Source organism: Engystomops pustulosus, chromosome 6, assembly GCF_040894005.1.
Source record: "Engystomops pustulosus chromosome 6, aEngPut4.maternal, whole genome shotgun sequence".
Lineage (NCBI taxonomy): Eukaryota > Metazoa > Chordata > Amphibia > Anura > Leptodactylidae > Engystomops > Engystomops pustulosus.
Window position 1 is genome coordinate 32,640,535 of NC_092416.1, and position 23,743 is coordinate 32,664,277.

General features: G+C 44.5%; 1 protein-coding gene across 6 annotated transcripts in view; it reads right to left on the reverse strand.

Moving 5' to 3' along the window:
• LOC140134853 (NXPE family member 2-like) overlaps positions 1 to 22,143 on the reverse strand; it is a 39,239-nt gene extending 17,096 nt beyond the window's left edge. Inside the window, exons 1-8 of one of the 6 annotated variants that reach the window (XM_072155594.1) lie at positions 22,057 to 22,143; positions 10,802 to 10,947; positions 10,451 to 10,602; positions 9,806 to 9,932; positions 5,212 to 5,259; positions 4,906 to 5,072; positions 2,522 to 2,634; positions 2,294 to 2,421 (exon numbers count right to left, since the gene is read on the reverse strand). In XM_072155594.1, the coding sequence (XP_072011695.1) occupies positions 2,294 to 2,377 (84 nt within the window). In that variant the 5' untranslated portion in view covers positions 2,378 to 2,421; positions 2,522 to 2,634; positions 4,906 to 5,072; ... (3 more) ...; positions 10,802 to 10,947; positions 22,057 to 22,143. Of the gene's footprint in view, positions 1 to 2,293; positions 2,422 to 2,521; positions 2,635 to 4,905; positions 5,073 to 5,211; positions 5,260 to 9,805; positions 9,933 to 10,450; positions 10,603 to 10,801; positions 10,948 to 22,048 lie in introns of all 6 variants that reach the window. The other 5 variants (XM_072155593.1, XM_072155595.1, XM_072155596.1 and 2 more) reach the window with 5 other exon arrangements.
• Positions 22,144 to 23,743: the final 1,600 nt, after the last annotated feature.

Sequence of the window (23,743 nt, forward strand, 5' to 3'; positions counted from 1 at the left end):
CAGACACAGCAGTTTATCAGATACTTAGTCAAGATCCCACCAAAGAATTTAAGAAATATATAGATCAGATGTTGTGTGATGCCGTCTTGGAGGGCGTCATATCCGACAATATATGCAAAGCGTTATTAGTTGATGCTCCTAGGGTTCCTATCTTGTATGTATTATCGAAGATACATAAGGGGTTAAACCCCCCTTCCGGCCGTCCGATCGTGTCCAGTGTTAGTTCCATTTTACAACCGTTATCCATATATGTAGATTCATTTCTACAGAAGATTGTTGCAGGGTTGCCAAACTGTCTGAAAGATACTAACACCTTTTTGACTAAATTGGATGAAGTAAAGGTCTCGGATGTGACATGGTTGTGCACACTGGACATTAAGAGTTTATATACGAACATACCGTATGATGAAGGAACTGCTCCGGTTCATGAAGCACTTAAGAAAGATCCCTCTTTGAATAATATAGACATAAAATTTATTATGATGCTACTAGAGGTCATTCTGAAGAAGAATTACTTTAGATTCGGTGAAGAGTTTTACTTGCAGCTACATGGATCCTCTATGGGGGCCCCTGTGGCTCCAAGTTATGCTAATATTTTTATGGCATTTTTTGAGAATGAATTTGTATATAATTGCCAGAGGGCCGAATCCATTTGTTTGTGGACCAGATATGTGGATGATGTCTGTCTATTGTGGAAAGGGTCTGAACAAGGTCTAGATGAGTTTATTGTGTACCTTAATCAATGTCATCCACTTATCAAATTTTCTGCTGAGAAAAACGAGTTTATGATACACTATTTAGATGTTGAGGTGAAGAAATCGCAAGACCAGTTCATCACCACTTTATACACCAAAGAGACAGACCGCAATGACCTGTTGAATTATGACAATTACCATGCCCCTCAGACGTTCAAAGGTATCCCAAAAGGGCAATTCATACGGGCCCGAAGGATCTGTAGCAATGATAGTGAATATCTAATCCAACAGAGAAATTAACAGAGAAATTTGTACAGAGAGGTTACCCAAGGAAAGAGGTAGAGAGGGTTGGCATGGAAGTGTCGCTGTTATCTAGAGATTATGTCAGGTCATCTAAACCTAAACATAGCCAGGAGAGGATATCCTTTATCTCTCGATTTGACAAACATGCTCATCTCATTAAAAAAAACTATTGTCAAACACTGGTCTATACTTACCCGTGATCCGAAGTATGGATCACTCTTTAACAGTTTCCCTAAATTCATTTATAAGAAAGGACGCTCTATTGCCAATGAATTGATTAGATCTGATGTTGTAGTGAAAAAGAAAACTCAACAAACATTTTTAGCTACTAACAAAAAGGGCACATTTACTTGTCTATCTTGTCAAAATTGCACAGGTATAATCAAAGGAGATACCTTTAATCATCCCAGAAAGGGAACACCTATACAAATTAAGGGATTTTATACGTGCAACACCCAGTCTGTTGTTTACATGTTATAAATGCCCGTGTGGCTTAGCTTACGTGGGGCAAACTACGAGATCCATCAAAATTAGATTGAATGAACATAAATCCGTGATTAGACAGTTCCTTGGTAAAACAGACGAAGAGCTTAAAAATAGTAGCGAAAGGGGTTAAACACGAAACAGGAGTCGCAAGACATTTCCGAGAGTGTAGGCACAATGTCAGTGATTTAAGGTGGTTAGTATTGGAGAGTATTGAAATAAAAGAGGAGACCGCCCAAAAGAAAAAGTTACTTCAACGTGAAGTTTATTGGATTACAGCATTGGACACCGTTCAACCCCCGTGGTCTGAACGAACAATGTCATTTTAATGTATTTTTGTAAATGTTTATGTCTGCCATATTGTATTTCGATGTAGGTGATGGATATAGGATATCTGTTAATATAATAGAGTATCTAAAATTAGATAGGCGTATGAAAGTATTTAATCCTCACCCAGCCAGTTCCACGCATGTCTGAGGAAGGAGGACACACTTCCGAAACGTCACACAGGACTACATGGGCGTGAGCGTCTCAGTAAAAGGCCATGGCCTCCTAGCGTTCTACTTCTTTGTGGACAATTGGCACAACTCGCCGAAGACTTGGTGATGTACATTTGTTTTATGTCACTTGTTATTTTTGATATAAAAAAAGTTGGATTGCAAGTTTGAGTCGGGTCATCTGTTTAAAGACGTCCTCCCCCTATCTATCCCTACTCATGTTTGTAGGGGAACAGACATCTATCCCTACTCATGTTTGTAGGGGTACAGACATCTATATCCGCATAAAACTGTACAAAGAGATTCCCACTTTACCTGATTTAGGGTCTGATAATAAATGACGATGAGGATAGAAACTGCAGCTAGTAATATGACGTAGCCTTTAGATCTTAGTATCATGCCTCAGTCGCTGTACACAAACCAAGTACGACTGGGTATGTTTTCTACATGTAGAAAGAAAATAAGGGGTTAAAAACTACAATATTTTGGTAGCCACAAAGGGATATTATAGAATACAATAAAGAATTATGAGAATTATCTTACCGCACTGTTCGTGTCACTGCTCAGAAAAACAATGGAATTATGGAAATAATCCAGGTCATAACAATGGGTAACGCACCATGTCACTTGTACTCCAGCGGATTTTATTTGTTCACCTGAAATAATAAGCCTGTTCTTATTTCTACACTCATCTGCATGCAGGATATTGTAGGTTTTGGAAAGCTGGGTGTTCAGAATGTTATAGAGCGCTTGTGCATAGTGTCTTATCTGCAGGCAGCATGTTATAGAGTAGGAGGAGCTGAGCAGATTGTACATAGTGTCCTATCTGCAGGCAACATGTTATAGAGCAGGAGGAGTTTAGCAGATTGTACATAGTGTCCTATCTGCAGGCAGCATGTTATAGAGCAGGATGAGCTGAGCAGATTGTATATAGTGTCCTATCTGCAGGCAGCATGTTATAGAGTAGGAGGAGCTGAGCAGATTGTACATAGTGTCCTATCTGCAGGCAACATGTTATAGAGCAGGAGGAGCTTAGCAGATTGTACATAGTGTCTTATCTACAGGTAGCATGTTATAGAGCAGGAGAAGCTTAGCAGATTGTATATAGTGTCCTATCTGCAGGCAGCATGTTATAGGGCAGCAGGAGCTTAGCAGATTGTACATAGTCTCCTATCTGCAGGCAGCATGTTATAGAGCAGGAGGTGATGAGCAGATTGTACACAGTGTCCTATCTGCAGGTAGCATGTTATAGAGCAGGAGGAGATGAGTAGATTGTACATAGTGCCCTATCTGCAGGCAGCATGTTATAGAGCAGAAGGAGCTGAGAAGATTGTGCAGTGTCTTATCTGCAGGCAGCATGTTATAGAGCAGGAGGAGCTGAGCAGAATGTACATAGTGTCCTGTCTTCAGGCAGCATGTTATAGAGCAGGAGGAGCTGAGCAGATTGTATATAGTGTCCTATCTGCAGGCAGCATGTTATAGAGCAGGAGGAGCTGAGCACTTTGTACATAATGTTCTATCTGCAGGCAGCATGTTATAAAGCAGGAGAAGCTGAGCGGATTGTACATAGTGTCCTATCTGCAGGCAGCATGCTATAGAGCAGGAGAAGCTGAGCTGATTATACACAGAATTTTATGACCCCACATCGGGGGTCATTTATTATGACCTTAAAAACAAAAAACTGCCAGTCTTTCTTTCCTTTCTGTGACTCTTGCGCCTTAATTTGTCGGCGCCACAATATTGGTGTTTTCAGACACTCTCAACTTGTTATATTTTTGGATGCAAAATTTTGGCACCTATTGTGAATCCACCAGTTTTCTGGCGCTTCTAATTTTCCGACTCGTTTTCTGACGCAATTTGTAGTGCAAAAAGAGAACAGCTGGTCTATGGAGTTCCAATTTTCTATCTAATTTTAGTCAGTGCGCAATTAATCCCTTGCGCCACAAATTTATATCCTCCTGAAAAAAACATGGTCCCAGCGCCAGCGTCAAAATTAATAAATAGTTATGTTTACGTCATTTCCTATTGGTTTTTGACCAATTTTAATTAACATAATTGGTCAAACCTGTCAAATGCGCATGCGTTTTTTTTGATGGACTGCTTAAAAACGGCCAAAAAAACGGTTGAAAACGCCATGTGTGCCATCACCCTTAGTCTATGGAAATAATCAAAACACTCAGATTTGAAGAACATTAAAGCTGTGGAGTGTTAAGGTACGGTCACACGTATTGCCAGCGCTACGCTTACCAAGGCAGGGCTAGCATACGAGGGCGGGCCTCGGCCTGACCGCTTATACGTTTTTATGGTAACGCAAGTGATCGGTAACAAGAACCCAGTTTCTTGCATTAAAACAATGCAAGATACCGCGTTCTGGTTACCGATCGCTTCCATTTCCATAGAAAGGTATATGCGGCCCCGAGCACCGCCCCCCCCATACGCTACAGCAGCACGTGTGTGGGGGATGTATATACGGCCAACATATGTACGGCCATACACTTCTATGGGCTCACGGCCCTGTACGGGAGTGGTACGGTGCAGCTACGTGTCCTATATTTTCCCGTGTAATGGCGCCGTGCGCCATATGTTCCTATGGAGAGGGGCGGGGGTCAGCTGCGCTCACCTCCTCCTCCTCCTCTCCCCACGCTGCCGTGTGCCCGCCGTGCTATGCTACGGCGGACATACATCATGTGAATGTAGCCTTAGTTTGTGAGGAGACTTTTTTAAAACGAGATCTGGAAACCTCCTCCCTCCTCAATTAGATGTCTAATCACAGAGGTTGCAATACTAGACCTGACCAAACACTTGTTATCCCACTCCTAAGAGATGACTTGTTAGAAGAATCTAATAATGGAACTAAAGGTAAAAATTAAGCCAAAAATGTGTTTCCTTATGTAGCAGTGAGCTCCCCAAATCTTAGGAAGTCTTACCGTCTTCTCTCATTCCTTCTCCCCGCTCACACAGCTTCTCATCCGTGTAACGACAGGGAGGTGGAGAGGCTCAGTAACATGTAGTAAGTATTATTGTCCCTCCCTTTCTCATTGTTCCATTGAATGCTTCACCTTGACCTTGACCTTTCCTTTGGCCTGGAGGTATCCTAAATTGGATGACATCCAATGAACAGTTAACTATCATAAACGTACAGCATGGATCACTAACCTATCACCCTCACATTAGACAACATCTAAAAGGGTTTTTCCACTTTTACCGAATGTGAAAGTTAAAAAATTGCTTACCTACTCTTTTTCCAAGGCGACCAGGAGCCTTCGGAAGACTCTCACAACCTATGGTAAGAGCAAACATCAGAAGAAGAAAATCGTCCAGCTGGACACAGGAAACCGGTATATAGGTAAAATCCAAGAATCCTTTATTTAGATCATTTAAAATCCTGTAAAGCACAGCACATTGGAAGAAAAAAACATGAAAGAGATGGCTAAAAAAGCCATTGCTTTACCTATGGTAAGACTCCAACATAATGGTCTAATATTGTCTACAGATCTGGGGATACAGGAAGTTAAAGACATGGATGGGAATGTGAGCTGCACAGAAAAATCCAATTCTTTAATATTTCTTTAACCGAAATCTACCATCAAAATCCATCATGATAAACCAATGTGTTGCCTGAGCCCCTAAGTGCTTCAGTTTCACAGGCTGTTACACTGTCCTGCAGGACTGTGTGCTATAACATCCTTTGCTGTTGTGACATTACAGCAGGTAGCCCTTTCTCTGCCTCTCTACACCTCAAACTCTATCATAGACTCGTCATCCCTCCCCCCAATCTCTGCTGCTCAGACAGCGGGGAACCTGTCAACCCTGAATGCTCACATAGCAGAGTCTATACACTTCATGTAACTATTTCATTGCTGATGTCTACTTTCTTCTACTATATTCTATGGTCCATACTTCCCCGTGTAATGAAAGTTTCCAGGCTAGTCACTATGTACATCCTGTATTTTCATACTATGCGGAGCTCAGTGGATTTCCTTGTTGAAATCTCATTTGATTTGCTGCTAAGCTACTGCATATACTCGAGTATAAGCCGAGTTTTTCAGCCCAATAAATGGGTTCCGGCACCGAGCAGGGACATGGAGCCGGAGCATTGCCGATGAAAGAAGAGGACCTGTGGGGGTTTCGAGTACAATTTTGTTTGTTTTTTTAAAGGCTGTGCATACTCGGTACAGGGGCTTCCAGGCTATATACTGGGGCCAGGGGGCTGCCAGCTATAAACTGGGGTCAGGGGGGTGCCAGGCTATATACTGGGGACAGGGGGCTGCTGGCTATATACTGGGGACAGGCTGGCTATATTCCTGCTGACAGGGGCTGGCTGGCTATATACTGGTGACAGGGGCTTGCTGGCTATATACTGGTCACAGGGGCTGGCTATATAATGGTGACAGGGGCTGGCTGGCTATATACCGGTGATGGGCTGACTATATACTGGCGACAGGGCTTGCTGGCTATATACTAGGAGGCAAGGGCTGTCAGGCTAAATACTGGGGGCAAGGGCTGGATGGTTGTATACTGGGGGCAGGGGCTAGCTGGCTATATAATGGGGACAGGTGCTGCTGGCTATATACTGATGGCAGGGGGCAGGCTATATCCTAAGAGACAGGGGGCTGGCTAGCTATTTACTAGAGGGCATGGGCTGGATGGTTATATACTAGGTGGAGGCTGCGACCAATGCATTTCCAACCCTAGGCTTATACTCGAGTCAATATGTTTTCTCAGTTTTTTGGGTTACAATTAGGGGCCTCGGCTTATACTTGGTTCGGCTTATACTCGAATATATGTGGTATTTCATGAGAGAACAAAAATCATCATGGTAAGTGAAGGACGCTTATAATTGACTCAACTTTAGGGCAAAGTCAGGAAGAGGTAAGTCTCCGTTTACTTCACCGCTGCTGAGGAAGATACGTGCAAACTTACTTCAGGACAGCAAATGGCATGGTGAGTACCACAATATGGTTATTATTCGGTTAGTTTAAAAAGGGGGAATCATATAAATAATTTGGTATAAAATTGCTTAGAAATAGGAATTACACTTTATTTGGTGAAAAAGAGGAGAGAAATAGCTCAAACACTAAGCCCAGACAACAAAGGCAATTTGGCTCTGGAGAACATTGTGCAGGCATTTGACAAATGCTGTGATCCCAAAAAGAATGAAATCGTTAAGAAATAAGAGAGCTGGGGGGACTGGCTGCAACATGTGGATTTGGAGAAATCATACAAGATAGTTTGTGACATCACAAACTCTCACCTCAAAGCAAGATTACTAAGAGAAGAAGAGCTGTCTTTAGAAAGATGTATGTGCAAAAATCCCCCACCAGGACTTAGGCTTTTTGGTGGCTGGGAGACGCTGGAGACTTGGGTACCGAAGTGGCTGGTAGAGCGACTTTATAAACATAGTGGGGCAGATTTACTTACCCTGTCCATTCGCGATCCATTCTCCGACGCTAATTCGTGTCTTCCGGCGATTCACTAAGGTAGTGCGCCCGATGTCCACCAGGTGTCGCTGCTGCGCTGAAGTCCGTCGGAGTTCACTGGAGTTCACCAAGCTAGCCTGGGTGCAGGTAAGTGCGTGTCAAGCGACACATTTAAAAAAAAAAAAATACAGCGATATTTCCGAATCCGTCGGGTTTTCCGATGGCCACGCCCCCGATTTCCGTCGCGTTCATGCCGGCGCCGATCCAATCGCGTGCACCAAAAACCCAGGCAATTCAGGGAAAATCGGCGCAAAATGGTAATATTCAGGTAACCCGACGGAAAAACGCCATTCAGGCCATTAGTAAATGACCCCCAGTATGTTGATTTACTTAAAGCTGATGGGTGGCTAGAAGATAAATACAAGCCGATCTCGCTTGTATTTTTAGTGCAATCAGTTTAAGAGGTTTGTGCCACATTTCTATTAGACTTTAGACATAAAAGTGGCGCACGGTCCGAATCAGCCCCTTTATATGCCGAGTTTTGTGTTGCGGAGGACACAGATTGCCATACGTTACAATTCTAATATCAGAAAGAAAGATTTGGGCTGCTGTGCCGTTTTCTTTGATATTTTATAATGGAAAGGGGGACTGGATCCTGACGAACGCAGGTGTGAACTGCGCTTTAAAGGACACCTGTCCCATGAATTTACAGTCCACAACAAACTAACCTTCCTAAACCATATCCGCAGCCCTTATCTAAGCATGTACAATGGGGCTCATTTACTAAGGGCCCCGCACACAGCACTTGTGTCAGACATCTCGACGATTTCTGTTTTGCACCACTGGGTAGGGATTTTAAAGGGTTTTTTGGCGCACGCAATTTGATTGTGTCACAATAGCGCCGACTCTCACACGGCACAAATCGGGGGGGCGGGGCGTCGGGCCATCCAACGGATTCGGACTAAGCGTGGGATTTAACATACACTCACCGGCCACTTTATTAGGTACACCTGTCCAACTGCTCGTTAACACTTAATTTTTAATCAGCCAATCACATGGCGGCAACTCAGTGCATTTAGGTATGTAGACATGGTCAAGACAATCTCCTGCAGTTCAAACCGAGCATCAGTATGGGGAACAAAGGTGATTTGTGGCCTTTGAACGTGGCATGGTTGTTGGTGCCAGAAGGGCTGGTCTGAGTATTTCAGAAACTGCTGATCTACTGGGATTTTCACGCACAACCATCTCTAGGGTTTACAGAGAATGGTCCGAAAAAGAAAAAACATCCAGTGAGCGGCAGTTCTGTGGGCGGAAATGCCTTGTTGATGCCAGAGGTCAGAGGAGAATGGGCAGACTGGTTCGAGCTGATAGAAAGGCAACAGTGACTCAAATCACCACCCGTTACAACCAAGGCAGGCAGAAGAGCATCTCTGAACGCACAGTACGTCGAACTTTGAGGCAGATGGGCTACAGAAGCAGAAGACCACACCGGGTGCCACTCCTTTCAGCTAAGAACAGGAAACTGAGGCTAGAATTTGCACAAGCTCATCGAAATTGGACAGTAGAAGATTGGAAAAACGTTGCCTGGTCTGACGAGTCTCGATTTCTGCAGCGACATTCGGATGGTAGGGTCAGAATTTGGCGTCAACAACATGAAAGCACGGATCCATCCTGCCTTGTATCAACGGTTCAGGCTGGTGGTGGTGTCATGGTGTGGGGAATATTTTCTTGGCACTCTTTGGGTCCCTTGGTACCAATATAGCATCGTTGCAACGCCACAGCCTACCTGAGTATTGTTGCTGACCATGTCCATCCCTTTATGACCACAATGTACCCTGTAACATCTGATGGCTACTTTCAGCAGGATAATGCGCCATGTCATAAAGCTGGAATCATCTCAGACTGGTTTCTTGAACATGACAATGAGGTCACTGTACTCAAATGGCCTCCACAGTCACCAGATCTCAATCCAATAGAGCATCTTTGGGATGTGGTGGAACGGGAGATTCGCATCATGGATGTGCAGCCGACAAATCTGTGGCAACTGTGTAATGCCATCATGTCAATATGGACCAAAATCTCTGAGGAGCTTCCAGCACCTTGTTGAATCTATGCCACGAAGAATTGAGGCAGTTCTGAAGGCAAAAGGGGGTCCAACCTGTTACTAGCATGGTGTACCTAATAAAGTGGCCGGTGAGTGTATATATATGTAGCTCCAACATGGGACCCATGGTATGCTAATTAGCTATTATGGGTCCCTCTTCTCCTGTATCTCTCCTCCCCTAGCCTCCCATTTGATCTTGATCTAGTAGTGATACAAGGGGCTCTAACAGCTCGGTGATATGTGCAAGACATCCTGCAGTGTTGTCTCTCATGTCCAAGCTTCTTACTGAAGTGTAATACTCACCTACACAGCATGGGATTCGCAGATACATCTCCTCCGGATTGCATCAAATTCCTAGCCTGTCTGGTGACCAAATTAATCAACAATGGAACATCTATGGGGTCAGCTGTGGCACCAGGAACGGCGACCTCTGTGGACAAATATGTTACAGGTTATCATACAGAACCTGTATACCTCAAAGCCCAACCGTATCCTATTCCATACATATCCAATAAACTTCTCCTTTAACTCTCATCACATCCATATCATTATTATAGTAACACATATAAACCTTCACTCCACTCTAACAATTCCTTCTTTGTGAGTTATTTTTGATGTAATTTACTGTCAAATAAAGTAACCTGACCCATGCTTCTGTAGTCCAAAGACTACACTGTCAGAGGAAGAATAACCATCATATTCATGGCCATGCCGTCACTTACTGTATGTAGCTCCTGGATCTCCTCCCAGGTTGGTGACAAAGACCTCATTCTCCTTCCCATCCTCCTTCAGTCTGTAGAATACACCACTCTCTTAATTTAAAGGGCCACTTGCCATTCTATGCATATACCCAACCAATCCTCTATTTTTCCTTGTCTAAGACACATCCCTTCCAAAAAAGTTAAATAGGTTCCTAATTTGCTAGTTTCTATGTTTCATGGAGCAGACCTTGTTTTTTTCCTGATTTTGGACTTGTTACTTGTTCTCCTCCTGATGATCTCTGTTATAGACTTTAGAAGTCTCTACTGCCTGCTTTATCCTATAGCCAACTCTCTGTGTACAGTACATAGTCTGCCCTTACTTCAGCCCATTCATACAACCTACGGAAAAAATAACACTTCAAGCGAAAAATCGAACAGTCTATTAAATCCCAATGGGACAAGAAATCACAATGATAAATATGACAAAAATCGTATGGGGATCACCAAAACCAGGACAAAAAGTGCCAGTAAACAACTCCCTTAACTCCCTACTAAACTTCTACAAGTTCTGTGGATTTCAATACCCCATGACACTAACCTTCTTAAGATCCCAAACTTCCAAGACAAAGTCACTAAGAATCAGAAGCAGCAATGTAGACTCGACAAGCTCTTGATCTTCTGGAGGAGACGTCCCGTCACTGAAATTACGATGCAGACAGTTTGTTATATCTGTTCTTTTGATCTCTGTACGTCATAAAGTTAATATAGGGTTATGAACTTTGTCCTTTAACTTTCTCTGTAGTCTTCATGTAGGAATGTCATATATAACATGTGAGATAACTGCACCAGCTGGTTCCTTCACAAGATATGGCCACTGCCCTTTGGGTTCTTATGTGAAATTTTATGTTTGGACATGATATTTTATTTTTGCTATTGCAATGACTCTAATAGTAGATAAGTGCTTTCCTTATTTCATCTTAGGAAATATATTTGCATATTTCCCAGAATCCCCCAGTGGGGTGTCAATGGTTGTTAGTCTCCACAGACCTGCAAGGGTACCTTAACCCCTGCTGAGTTAGGGTTGTGGCTGTCATAGCAAGTATTCATCACCCACTGCTAGAGTCCAAGATGGTGGCGCCCATGCCGCGCTGACAATTATGTGGCGCCACTGTGAGCGACTGGATAATGTAGCTAACTCCTGCTTTGTAAGGAGCGTGCTCAGCGTTAACTGTCATGTGACATATAATTACGTCACATGTCGGAAAAGGGATAATTGGCAAAATCTCCAAAAAATCTCTTACTTTAAAGCCCAGGACCAATGGGGGGAATTTTTCCAAGATTTCTGGTTTCTAGTAATGTAACATTTTGGGGGTTTCAAACCCTTAGGCTACATTCACACTAGAGTATGGGGGACGTATATGCGGCCGATATACGCCCCCCATACACTTCTATGGGCTCACGGCCCTGTACGGGAGCGGTACGGTGCAGCACACGTATACACGAATATTACCAATTTGCGCCAATTTTCCCTGAATTGCCCCGGGATTTTGGCGCACGCGATCGGATTGTGGCGCATCGGCGCCGGCATGCACGTGACGGAAATCGGGGCCAAAGGGCCGTTCAGGTGCAGTGTCAGACAGTGCGCTACATTTATTGTGTTGCACGCTCTATGTTAAAGGAGCACCATAAAAAAGTCACACTTTCCGAGAAGCGCAGGGGGCAACAGATTAACGCAGACCATATTCCAGTTTTGATTAATCAGACGCCCCCTGCACACTTCACAGCCAAACTGATTTTGATGGATGTGGCCAAATACAGGGAAGAGAGAACCGGGAGCACAATGTAGTCATTCATTACTCTGGAGGGCAAAGTGTAATAATTAATGAGTCTGATGCACAATATATTGATCCATTAGGCTGGGGGAAACAGGTATATAGTGTATATTTATTAATTTGTCTGGGGACACAATATAGTAATTAAACCTTGGAGGGACAATAATTAGCCACCATTCACATAATGCATTGGGGGTTGGGGAATTCATTTCGACTGATGTTTTGAACGCCAGTCTTAAAGTTTCCCCCAGTGTAGCTCGAGCGCCAGTGTCCATTATGACCTGACCTCTTAGTAAATACAGGCAGACACTCCATCAGTTCAGTTCTGTAGATCTGTAGAGGTCATAATCTTGCTATAGCCTACGCGAGATTAAATGTGGAGGGACGGGCATTTACGCCCCTGCCCGCCTTCCACCCACCCAACTCCCTGCCTGCTCTCCGCCCCAACACCCCTAAAGGGGCATTTGTCAGCGAAGATAGAAAACTTGCATGGACGGGGAGATTCATGTGCCTTCTCTACCGGAGAAGGTATAACGAATCTCCACCATTGGGGCTTATCTGCGGATCGCATTTCCATCTGACTTCTTGACATTTTCGGGGTTTGCTCCGCTGTGACAGGGATTTAGCAGAGGATTGTGTCGCACACGATCAAATTTTGGCGCAGCAGTGCCGGCTTTTATGTGACAGAAATCGGAGGGCGAGCCGTCGGACGATCAGACTGATTTGGACTGAGCGCGGGATTTAAGGTTCAAATTCTGTCACATCCAATGCACTTACATACACCGGGAAGGAGACGGTGAATCTTAGTGAATTGCGGCAGAGTGCGTTATACACGGACAATGCACTTTCGGGAACTCCGAGGGACCGGGTAAGTAAATGTGCCCCATTGTGTTGCGTTTTGAAACAGATTGTAAATGCATCAGGAAGAACGTTTTACCACTTGTAAATGTTGACCCATGTTCCAATCCATAGATTTTGCTCTAAAAACAATGCAAATATATCACATGAATATAGCCTTTAGGCTAGTGGGACATACTAGGGGGAATTCATTAATGTGTCTTAGGCTCCGACATTGCCACATTGTGGTGCACACTCCTTGATTTTTTTTGATGCACGGACTAATTTCCATATATGACCACTCTCATTTTCTCCAAAACCACACACCTTTTTACAAGCCTTCATAAATGTGTTGGAAGGCATTTTAGACAGTAATTTTTGGCACAACCGGTTATTTTTAGGCACAGGAGAAATAATGATTTCTCCCCCACTGTGGTAGCACAGTATATTAATTAGGATGGTTCCTATGTATTATAACCAATTAAGCTGTTAATAATGTATATTAATGAATTAGATTAGTGGCATGTTATGCTGAGTAATTAGACTGGGGGCTCAACTAAATGAACCTATATAACCTGGCCCAAAATTTCTGCAGAGCCCCCACCCTAATTAATTGTTATACACTGCCCCATAATTCATTAAAATATGCAAAGGGCCATGGTGTACTCAGCTGTGTAGTGAATTTTATATAACTTAGCAGCAAAGTATTTTTTTATCCATGGTACAATATACCGTAAGTGACTTTAGTATATTTAGGGGCACAGTGTGGATACGTTATGCAAGTAGATTAAGAAATCTGGATGGCATATTCTACACCTATAAGAGACATTTAAGAATCATTCTTGACCCAGTGGTGCATATAGTCACCTGAAGTATATGGGGCTTCTAAAAATTGAATGTATGTGGCTCTGAAATTTTTTATGGCATCCCGCACTATTAACATAGGAAAGGCATAATACAAAGTTACAAAAATGATTCTCCACAATTGATATTTCATAAGGAATGTAGACATGTAAAAAGCACATAAATGTCAGGGGAGGTGACAGGTTCTGTTTTAAAAAGTTAATTGGTTCAAGGGAATTTTTATAAAACAGACATAATACATTTAATTAGCATATTGTTTTATTACACTATACATGCCTTGTAAAATATCTAACTAATTTGACTCCAGACGTGACAGAAATAGATTTTACTGCCCTGACATTTAAGAATTAATCTCATTTGATAGAATTGTCGCTTGGGCTTGTCATCCAATACAAAGGGAGTCTCCTAACTCAATACTGATAGCATGTTAGAGGCTTTAACAGGAGCAGAAACCTTCCTTTATAGCCATAAACTGAGTAAGCAATGCAAAGATAATCAACTGTATATAGATATACAAATCAGCTTGCAACACAAGTGCATTAGGGGTGGGACCAATTTGCCAGATTTGCCTTTAGACAGCCAAGAGTGCTTTGGGTCCTCTCTGGATTTACTGCCCATTGACCCCTCTGCACTTTTTCAGCCTATACCTGGGTCACAGCTGTCTGTAGGCAAATCTGGAAAATGTGCCCACCCCATAGCACTAGGAGGCTGATTTGTTTTTCCATAAAAAGAAAAGGATCGCTGCATAACTTTGAGATATGTTTTTGCCCCCTATAAAAGTTCCCTAGCATGTACCATTATTGGAATTGGGAAGTGTTCAGCACATGACAGTTGATCAGATATTATATATTGTATACGTGTAGGTTTGTGAGTATAAAGTCCGTATGTGCACTGCACTGTGTATTTACATGTATGTATTGTATCTGTGTGTTTTACATGTATGTGTTGTGTCTGTGTGTTTACATGTATGTATTGTGTCTGTGTGTTTTACATGTATGTATTGTGTCTGTGTGTTTACATGTATGTATTGTATATGTGTGTTTTACATGTATGTATTGTGTCTGTGTGTTTACATGTATGTATTGTGCCTGTGTGTTTACATGTATGTATTGTGTCTGTGTGTTTACATGTATGTATTGTGTCTGTGTGTTTTACATGTATGTATTGTGTCTGTGTGTTTACATGTATGTATTGTGCCTGTGTGTTTACATGTATGTATTGTGTCTGTGTGTTTACATGTATGTATTGTGTCTGTGTGTTTACATGTATGTATTGTATATGTGTGTTTTACATGTATGTATTGTGTCTGTGTGTTTTACATGTATGTATTGTGTCTGTGTGTTTACATGTATGTATTGTGCCTGTGTGTTTACATGTATGTATTGTGTCTGTGTGTTTACATGTATGTATTGTGCCTGTGTGTTTACATGTATGTATTGTGTCTGTGTGTTTTACATGTATGTATTGTGTCTGTGTGTTTACATGTATGTATTGTATATGTGTGTTTTACATGTATGTATTGTGTCTGTGTTTACATGTATGTATTGTATATGTGTGTTTTACATGTATGTATTGTGTCTGTGTGTTTACATGTATGTATTGTGCCTGTGTGTTTACATGTATGTATTGTGTCTTCTTGTTTACATGTATGTATTGTGCCTGTGTGTTTTACATGTATGTATTGTGCCTGTGTGTTTACATGTATGTATTGTGTCTGTGTAATTTACATGTATGCATTGTGTCTGTGTGTTTACATGTATGTATTGTGCCTGTGTGTTTTACATGTATGTATTGTGCCTGTGTGTTTTACATGTATGTATTGTGCCTGTGTGTTTACATGTATGTATTGTGTCTGTGTAATTTACATGTATGCATTGTGTCTGTGTGTTTACATGTATGTATTGTGCCTGTGTGTTTTACATGTATGTATTGTGTCTGTGTGTTTTTCATGTATGTATTGTGTCTGTGTGTTTTTCATGTATGTATTGTGTCTGTGTGTTTACATGTATGTATTGTGTCTGTGTGTTTACATGTATGTATTGTGTCTGTGTGTTTTACATGTTTTACGTCACCCAGCTCTCGGCACTACTCGCGCATGCGCACTATATAATATACTTGTGCACTCTTGATGAACCATAACAGACTGGGTCTTAATTCAAGTCCATTTTTGTGTCATTTATACTTATTTGTTCTCATCCTTATGTTATGTATGTGAACTACATACAGCACCATGGGAGCAATGCAGCTCTATAAATAAATAGTAATAATAATTATACCCTGTGGTCAAACCCATTGTACATAACATGATTTATCTGCATTCAGGGCATGGATTGTCTCACAAAAGGCACCTACAAGATCCCATGATTGCTGACAGTTTCCCTTTAAGAATCTTGGAGTCTCCGGATGTAAAACTGGAATAGTATTTCCATGTAAATTACATGACGCAGGAGAAAAAGAACAGAAGCAGAACTACTCGGTGTTATAGGAAGTCATTTGTGAGCGCTTCCCCTGACCTGATGAAAGACGGAGAACGAAACAGGAAGAGAATTTCAGCTCTTGAATGAGTTAATGGGGCATACATAATGCAAGCGTTCTGGGAAATAATCACTGATCTTATATTGCAGTCACAATAGTGAGTGGTGGGGGCCGATAAGACCAAAAACCTGCATATAATAGGTATTACGTGACCATCACGTTGAGGAGAGTGAGACACCAGATGCCCCCATAAAATTGTGCCAGTACAAAGATATATGGGTTATGGGTAAAGAACAAACAATTCCATGATCCACATTTAGAGTAATTACAGCTTCGGTGTGTGTCAAACGATCCTACATTTTAACATATCTGTATCATTTGTGTGTAACACTTATAGGATCCGAAGACCACCTCCTTTTGAAGACCACCCTTTATCCACATATGATATCCAGTGATGATTATTGGGTTTATGCTGCTGTATATGAGTTATCATATGTTGTACACTGACATCTTGTGGTGAAATGATATACACTCATCTGCCGTTTTATACTCTCGTGACAACTGGTTCAAAGGATCTCCTAGAACAGGGATGGCGAACCTTTTAGAGATCAAGTGCCCAAAATAAGACCCAAAACACACTAGCTTTTCCCAAAGTGCCAACACGGAAATGAAGGCAGTAGCAAAATTATTGCTACCAGAATCTTTGAGCTCCAATCCGACCCTCTCCACACCTTCTCACACTTTGTACAGGACCAGAAAGCACAGGATGGGTCACTTTAAAATATCAGGGCACTATTGGACTGCAGGCATGTCTGGTAAACTCTGTGCCTGGGAGACAGCCCGTGTGCCCACAGAGAGGTCTCCGAGTGCCATCTCTGGCACCAGTGCCATAGGTTCGCCACCACTGTCCTAGAACATTGATGGCAAACCTTTTAGCGGCCGAGTGCCCAAACTGCAACCCAAACCGCCCCTTATTTACCACAGGGTGCCACCAAATATTAAAGAAGTAACTTATTGCTCCCTGTTTTTCAACAACTTTCAATCATATCCTAAGGACACCAACACAGTAGAAAGATGGAAAATTTGCATTATTCTAGCTTCTTTCTAGGAAGTCCTCCAAAGATAATTTGGCCCACTCTACTCATTCTCCCTCTTCCTACAGTCCCAAGTAGCGAAGTAAGTATCACTTTAAGATTCTTTGAGTCCTGTCTAATGTGCTGGGATGATGGCCCGGGTGCCCACAGAAAGGGCTCAGAGGGCCGCCTCTGACACCCGTGCCATAGGTTTGCCACCACTGTCCTAGAACATAAGAGTACCTACCACGCATGGTCCAAGAAAAGACAGCCACACAATAATAGAGGAATGGGGGAGGGGGGGGGGGGGTTAAGGAAAAAAATTAATTAGATTGGCTCCTAATTTAAGCCTTACAAATTGTATTGGTTTACTGACAGTGGTCTACTAGCAGGCCTCAGTGATATGAAACATCATGGTCAGCTGGGACGACTGAGAAGAAATTTTTGTAGATCTATGCAAAGATCCAACAGCAGTTTCTAGTACCATGTTGGGGTGAGACCACCCAAGGACATTGCCATTTGAAGTAGTTGGGGGAGACACTTTTGGAGATACACTCTGTCAAATATATTTCCTTGAAAGTGTCTTATATTGTATTATTTCACATATTTTAGCATACTTAAAAATTAGCACATTACCACATAGGCAGCTGCCTGGAGTAACAATATGAGTGAGAGCTGCCTGGGGAACACTATGAAGGAGAGCTGCCTGGGGGGGATAGGTGGTACTAAACTGTGTGGGGGTTTACTAAGGGGCAGGGTAAAATGTGTGGTTAAGGGGGAAAAAATGTGGTCCCTTTTTTGTCTTAAAAACTGGGAGGTATATGGATGGCCGATCCAATCAGCTGCTATGGGCGGCATCCAGGACCTCCTTTATACACCAGTCCAGTTGCACCTTGCTGGTTCTATTAGTCTCCATATACCTGTTTCTTGTAATCATGCATTGTTACTTGCTATTCTCTAATTGCCAGTCTCTTTTATGTTTATTCGACCTCAGCAATTTTTCACCTTTGTCTAGCACATTACGTGTACAATAATTCTGCATAAGGTAAAAGGTATAAGAATACCAATGACCTCCTTGCCACCTTAAAGACAAACACCACTGTGTCCATCATAACCTATAATCTGCCAATGACCTCCAACACTGGTAAGTTGGATCCAGACTTTTGCAGTTTCAATGAAGTAGTGATTGTGCACTTTTTTTAACCCTATGAAATTGCTAAAAATGTCCAAGTAATATACTTTAGCAGCACCATACATTAGAATGGGACTTATGTTCGCACGATTCATCCAATATGTTGCTCCTTTGAGCAGTCGGGTTGCCACTAATCTGACACTTATCTGTAATCCTATGTATAGAGACACACATTGGGAGTAATTTACTAAGGGCCCGAATCGCGTTTTCCCGGCGTGTTACTCGAATATTTCCGATTTGCGGTGATTTTCCCTGTATTGCCCCGGGATTTTGGCGCACGCGATCGGATTGTGGCGCATCGGCGCTGGCATGCACACGACGGAAATCGGGGGGCGTGGCCGAATGAAAACCAGACGGATTCGGAAAAACCGCCGCATTTAAAAAAAAAAAAAAAAAGTGTCGCGGGACTTGCACTTACCTTCACTAGGAATAGGCCGGTGAATTTCAGTGCATTCCGGCGGGCCTCGGGGAACTTCAGCGCAGCAGCGCCACCTGGTGGACGTCGGAGGAACTACCTTAGTGAATCGCCGGAAGACCCGAATCCACCGCAGAGAACGCGCCACTGGATCGCGAATGGGCCGGGTAAGTAAATCTGCCCCACTGTCCTTATATGATGGATGTGATAACTTCAAACTATATGTGTTCTTTTCAGTTGTGATTTTAATGCCAAATAGTCAAGAAAATCCTATTAAAATGTTCCCTAAACTACTATGAGGTTCTTGGCACACAATTTGTTATCATTGTGTGAGCCCATCTGCCACGTCAAGGCGACCTCATTCAGATGGGTCCCTACACTAAGTCTATTTTTTTTTTTGTATAACAGGATCGCTCACATGAAATCCTGTTATACCTGGAAGTGTTAGTGTAGGGACCCACCAGAACGAGGAGGGAAGAGCTTCAGATGGTGCTCAACACAAGTTCATATAAGAAACAGAACTTCATCCATCTTATTGTGTAACCAAACTGGGTGCAATTGGTAAAAGGTGTGTCAGTTACAGTATTTGTTTTAAAACTTTTTAAAATTGAAAATTCAAGAAATATTGTCACTGTTACCGTACCGAGGATCGCGAGTGCACCCATGCCTGCTGCCGCTGCCCAGCTCCTCCGGGTCACTACTTACCTGTCCCGGCTCCTGGCTCTGGTACCGCTACTGCTTATGGACTAGGCCCTAGAGAGCAGGGGCGCGTGCACCCGACTCTTCAAGAATTTAAAGGGCCAGCATCCTCTTATTGCCGCTGGCATTCCCAGCCCGGCTATATAGCCTGGCGACTCCCAGCATCCCCTGCTGGATCTTCAGGTCATCCTACTGTAGAGAAAGCCTACTGAGCTTTTCCAGATGCCTCCGAGTTCCCTGAGTGTTTCCAGACGCCTCCGTGTTCCTGCGTTCCTCTGGTGTTCCCGAGTTCCTGTGTTGTTCCCGTGTTCTAATCCTGTGGCGGTCCTGTAATCCTGTGGCGGTCCTGTAATCCTGTGGCTGTCTTGTATTCCTGTGGCGGTCCTGTATTCCTGTGGCGGTCCTGTAATCCTGTGGCGGTCCTGCAATCCAGCGCCTCCGCAGCTTCCCAGTGCTGCTCCAGCTACTCCGCAGCTTCCCAGTGCTGCTCCAGCGAATCCGCAGCTTCCCAGAGCTGCTCCAGCGCCTCTGCAGCTTCCCACTGCTGCTCCAGCGCCTCCGCAGCTTCCCAGTGCTGCTCCAGCGCCTCCGCAGCTTGTGGTTCCTCTGGTGTTCAAGTGTTCCTTTGGTGTTCCCGAGTTCCTGTGTTGTTCCCGTGTTCTAATGCTGTGGCGGTCCTGTAATCCCGTGGTGGTCCTGTATTCCTGTGGCGGTGCTGTATTCTTGTGGCGGTCCTGTAATCCTGTGGCGGTCCTGTAATCCTGTGGCGGTCTTGTATTCCTGTGGCGGTCCTGTATTCCTGTGGCGGTCCTGTAATCCTGTGGCGGTCCTGCAATCCAGCGCCTCCGCAGCTTCCCAGTGCTTCTCCAGCTCCTCCGCAGCTTCCCAGTGCTGCTCCAGCGACTCCGCAGCTTCCCAGTGCTGCTCCAGCGACTCCGCAGCTTCCCAGAGCTGCTCGAGCGACTCCGCAGCTTCCCGCAGCCGCTCCAGTGCCTCCGTAGCTTCCCGCAGCTGCTCCAGAGACCCTGCAGCTTCCCAGAGCTGCTCCAGAGACTCCACAGCTTCCCAGAGCTGCTCCAGCGGTGCCTCAGCTTCCCAGAGCTGCTCCAGCGGCGCCTCAGCCTCCCCAGCTTCCCAGAGCTGCTCCAGCGGCGCCTCAGCCTCCCCAGCTTCCCAGAGCTGCTCCAGCGGCGCCTCAGCCTCCCCAGCTTCCCAGAGCTGCTCCAGCGGCGCCTCAGCCTCCCCAGCTTCCCAGAGCTGCTCCAGCGGCGCCCCAGCCTCTGCAGCTTCCCAGAGCTGCTCCAGCGGCGCCTCAGCCTCCGCAGCTTCCCAGAGCTGCTCCAGCGGCGCCTCAGCCTCCACAGCTTCCCAGAGCTGCTCCAGCGGCTAATGTTGTGGCGGTCCTGTAATCCCGTGGTGGTCCTGTATTCCTGTGGCGGTCCTGTATTCCTGTGGTGGTGCTGTATTCTTGTGGTGGTCCTGTAATCCTGTGGCGGTCCTGTAATCCTGTGGCGGTCCGGTATCCTAGTGCCTTCCCCTGGTCCTGCCTGCCCTGTGTCCCTACCTTGGCTGCCACCGAGGGCCTAGTCACACCCGTGGAGCAACCTGGTGTCTCTCCGCCACAGCAAAACCATCCCGCTTTGCGGCGGGCTCTGGCGAAGACCAAGAGTCCACTTAGACTCCGCTCCCGGGTTGCAGATGGCATCATTATCTCCCGCAGTGGTCCAGGGAGTCCACTGAGTTAGTCCCAAGGGACTATTTCCCATAGACTGTGACAAATATATTATACTATGAATATAATTTCTTAAAAGTGGCTGTCAAGGCCAGGATAAAGGGAAGGGATAGATCATGGGGGTAGAGACATGGAAGGGAGTAGGTGATGGAGGTAGAGAGAGGGAAGGGGGTATAGGATGGAGGTAGAAAGAGGAGATGGTGGTAAAGAGAGGGAAAGTGGTAGGGGTTGGTGTAGAGAGAGGGAAGGAGGTAGGTTATGAGGGTAGATAGAAGGTAGGGGCTAGGGGATGGGAGTAGAGATAAGATGGGGATAGAGAGAGGTGGCAGGGGGTTGGGGTAAAGTGAGAAGAGAGGAGTGGGGTAAGGAAATGGGTACAGAGAGGGAGGGGGTAGTGTAGAGGAGGAAGAGGGTAGGAGAATAGGGGAGAGAGAAGGGGTAAGGAATGGAGTTAGATAGAGGGTAGGGGATAGGTTAGAGAGAAAGGAGGGTTTCTAGGGGGGGGGGGTTAGAGAGAGTACCCCCTGTCCTATGAATTGGTGTCCATCCCTCCCCATCTGTGCCAATGTGTTGTATGGTGATTGCTTCATGTCTTGTAGTCATCCCTTTATTTCTGCTTATGAGGGATGTTTGATTAGAAAATCAAAACCAATCACAGCTCAGGTCTTAGATCCTTGTGCCAGGATGGAAACCCGTAAATGTTGGCTGTATACCCTCCATACATACATACATACGTGGCTTCCCCTCTTGGTATGGACCTTGCAGCCATCGTCTTGCAGCATCTCCAACGTTCTTCTGGCCGGTGTCTCTCCGGAATGTTCTATACTGTACTGTGATGTCATATGTTGTCAAGGATACAAATTCTAAATGTCAATAAAGTTTACTATATTGAAACAAACATCAGCCATTTTGTTGGTGGGGCTGTCATACTTTTTATTATATTTGTTAATGCTTTAAATGGGTGCTGGCCGTCAGTAATATTTTATTATCCTCAAGTTGGCTTACTGGGCTGAACATATGTGACCTCCTTAGGAAGGATCAGTAAATCTTCCTGCTTTGTGGATTGTCCTTTCTCTTTTAACCTTGTATTTTCTTCTTTTGTAGAAGTGACAGAGCTAAATAGAGCACAGCACTTAAAGTAAAGGAAGAAAGCATGTGATACCGGAGTTACAAAAAAGAAGAATAAAAAAAAATAGTTTGACCAACTAAAAGCAGTGAAAGTGAACTCAACAGACTTAATGGGGGTCATTTACTAAAGGCCCGATTCGCGTTTTCCCGACGTGTTACGCGAATATTTCCGATTTGCGCCGATTGTACCTGAATTGCCCCGGGATTGTGGCGCACGCGATCGGATTGTGGCGCATCGGCGCCGGCATGCGCGCGACGGTAATCGGGGGGCGTGGCCGAACGAAAACCCGACGTATTCGGAAAAACCGCCGCATTTAAAAACCGAAAAAGTGTCGCTTGGGGAGCGCTTACCTTCACTTGGTCCGAGGTGGTGAATTCCGGCGCGATGAGATGACTTTCAGCGCAGCAGTGCCACCTGGTGGACGGCGGAAGAACTACATTCATAAATCCCGGCCGGACCCGAATGCAGAGCAGAGAACGCGCCGCTGGATCGCGACTGGACCGGGTAAGTAAATGTGCCCCAATATGCGCAAGAATTTATCATTGCAGATATCGCTGATTACTGGACACAGGCAGTGTGATATTACAGCTGCCTGCACCCTCTTTGTGACCAAGATGGCGCTGTCGACTAATCAGTCATGTTATTGGCACCACAAGTTCCTGTGTGAGGAGCATGGGCCATGTGTTAAATATATACTGGTGGCATATGATGGCCTATCTATATACTGGGGCCACATGCTGGGCTACCTATATCCTAGGGGACACATGTTGGGCTTCCTATATACTGGGGACATGTTCTGGGCTACCTATATACTGTGGGGCATGTGGTGGGCTACCTATATACTAGGGCCATGTGCTGGGTTACCTATATACTGGGGGCACATACTGGGCTACCTATAAACTGGGGGGCAAATGCTGGGCTATCTATATACTGGGAGCATGTGCTGAGATACATATATACTGGAGGCATGTGCTGGGCTATCTATATACAGTTGGGCATATGCTGGGCTATCTATATACTGGGGCCATTTTCTGGGCTACCTTTATACTGGTGGCATGTGCTGAGCTACCTATATACTGTGGGGAACATGCAGGGTGTTAGGATCAGTGGATCCTCTGGACCACCGCGGGAGATGTAACTAGCCAACACCCGGAACCGGAGCCTAGCGGCACCTGGTATTCACCAGAGCCCGCCGCAAAGCGGGTTGGACTTGCTGCGGCAGGATACCACTAGGTCGTTCCCAGGTGTGACTAGCCCACGGTGGCAGCCGAGGTCGAGGTACCTTAGCGGAT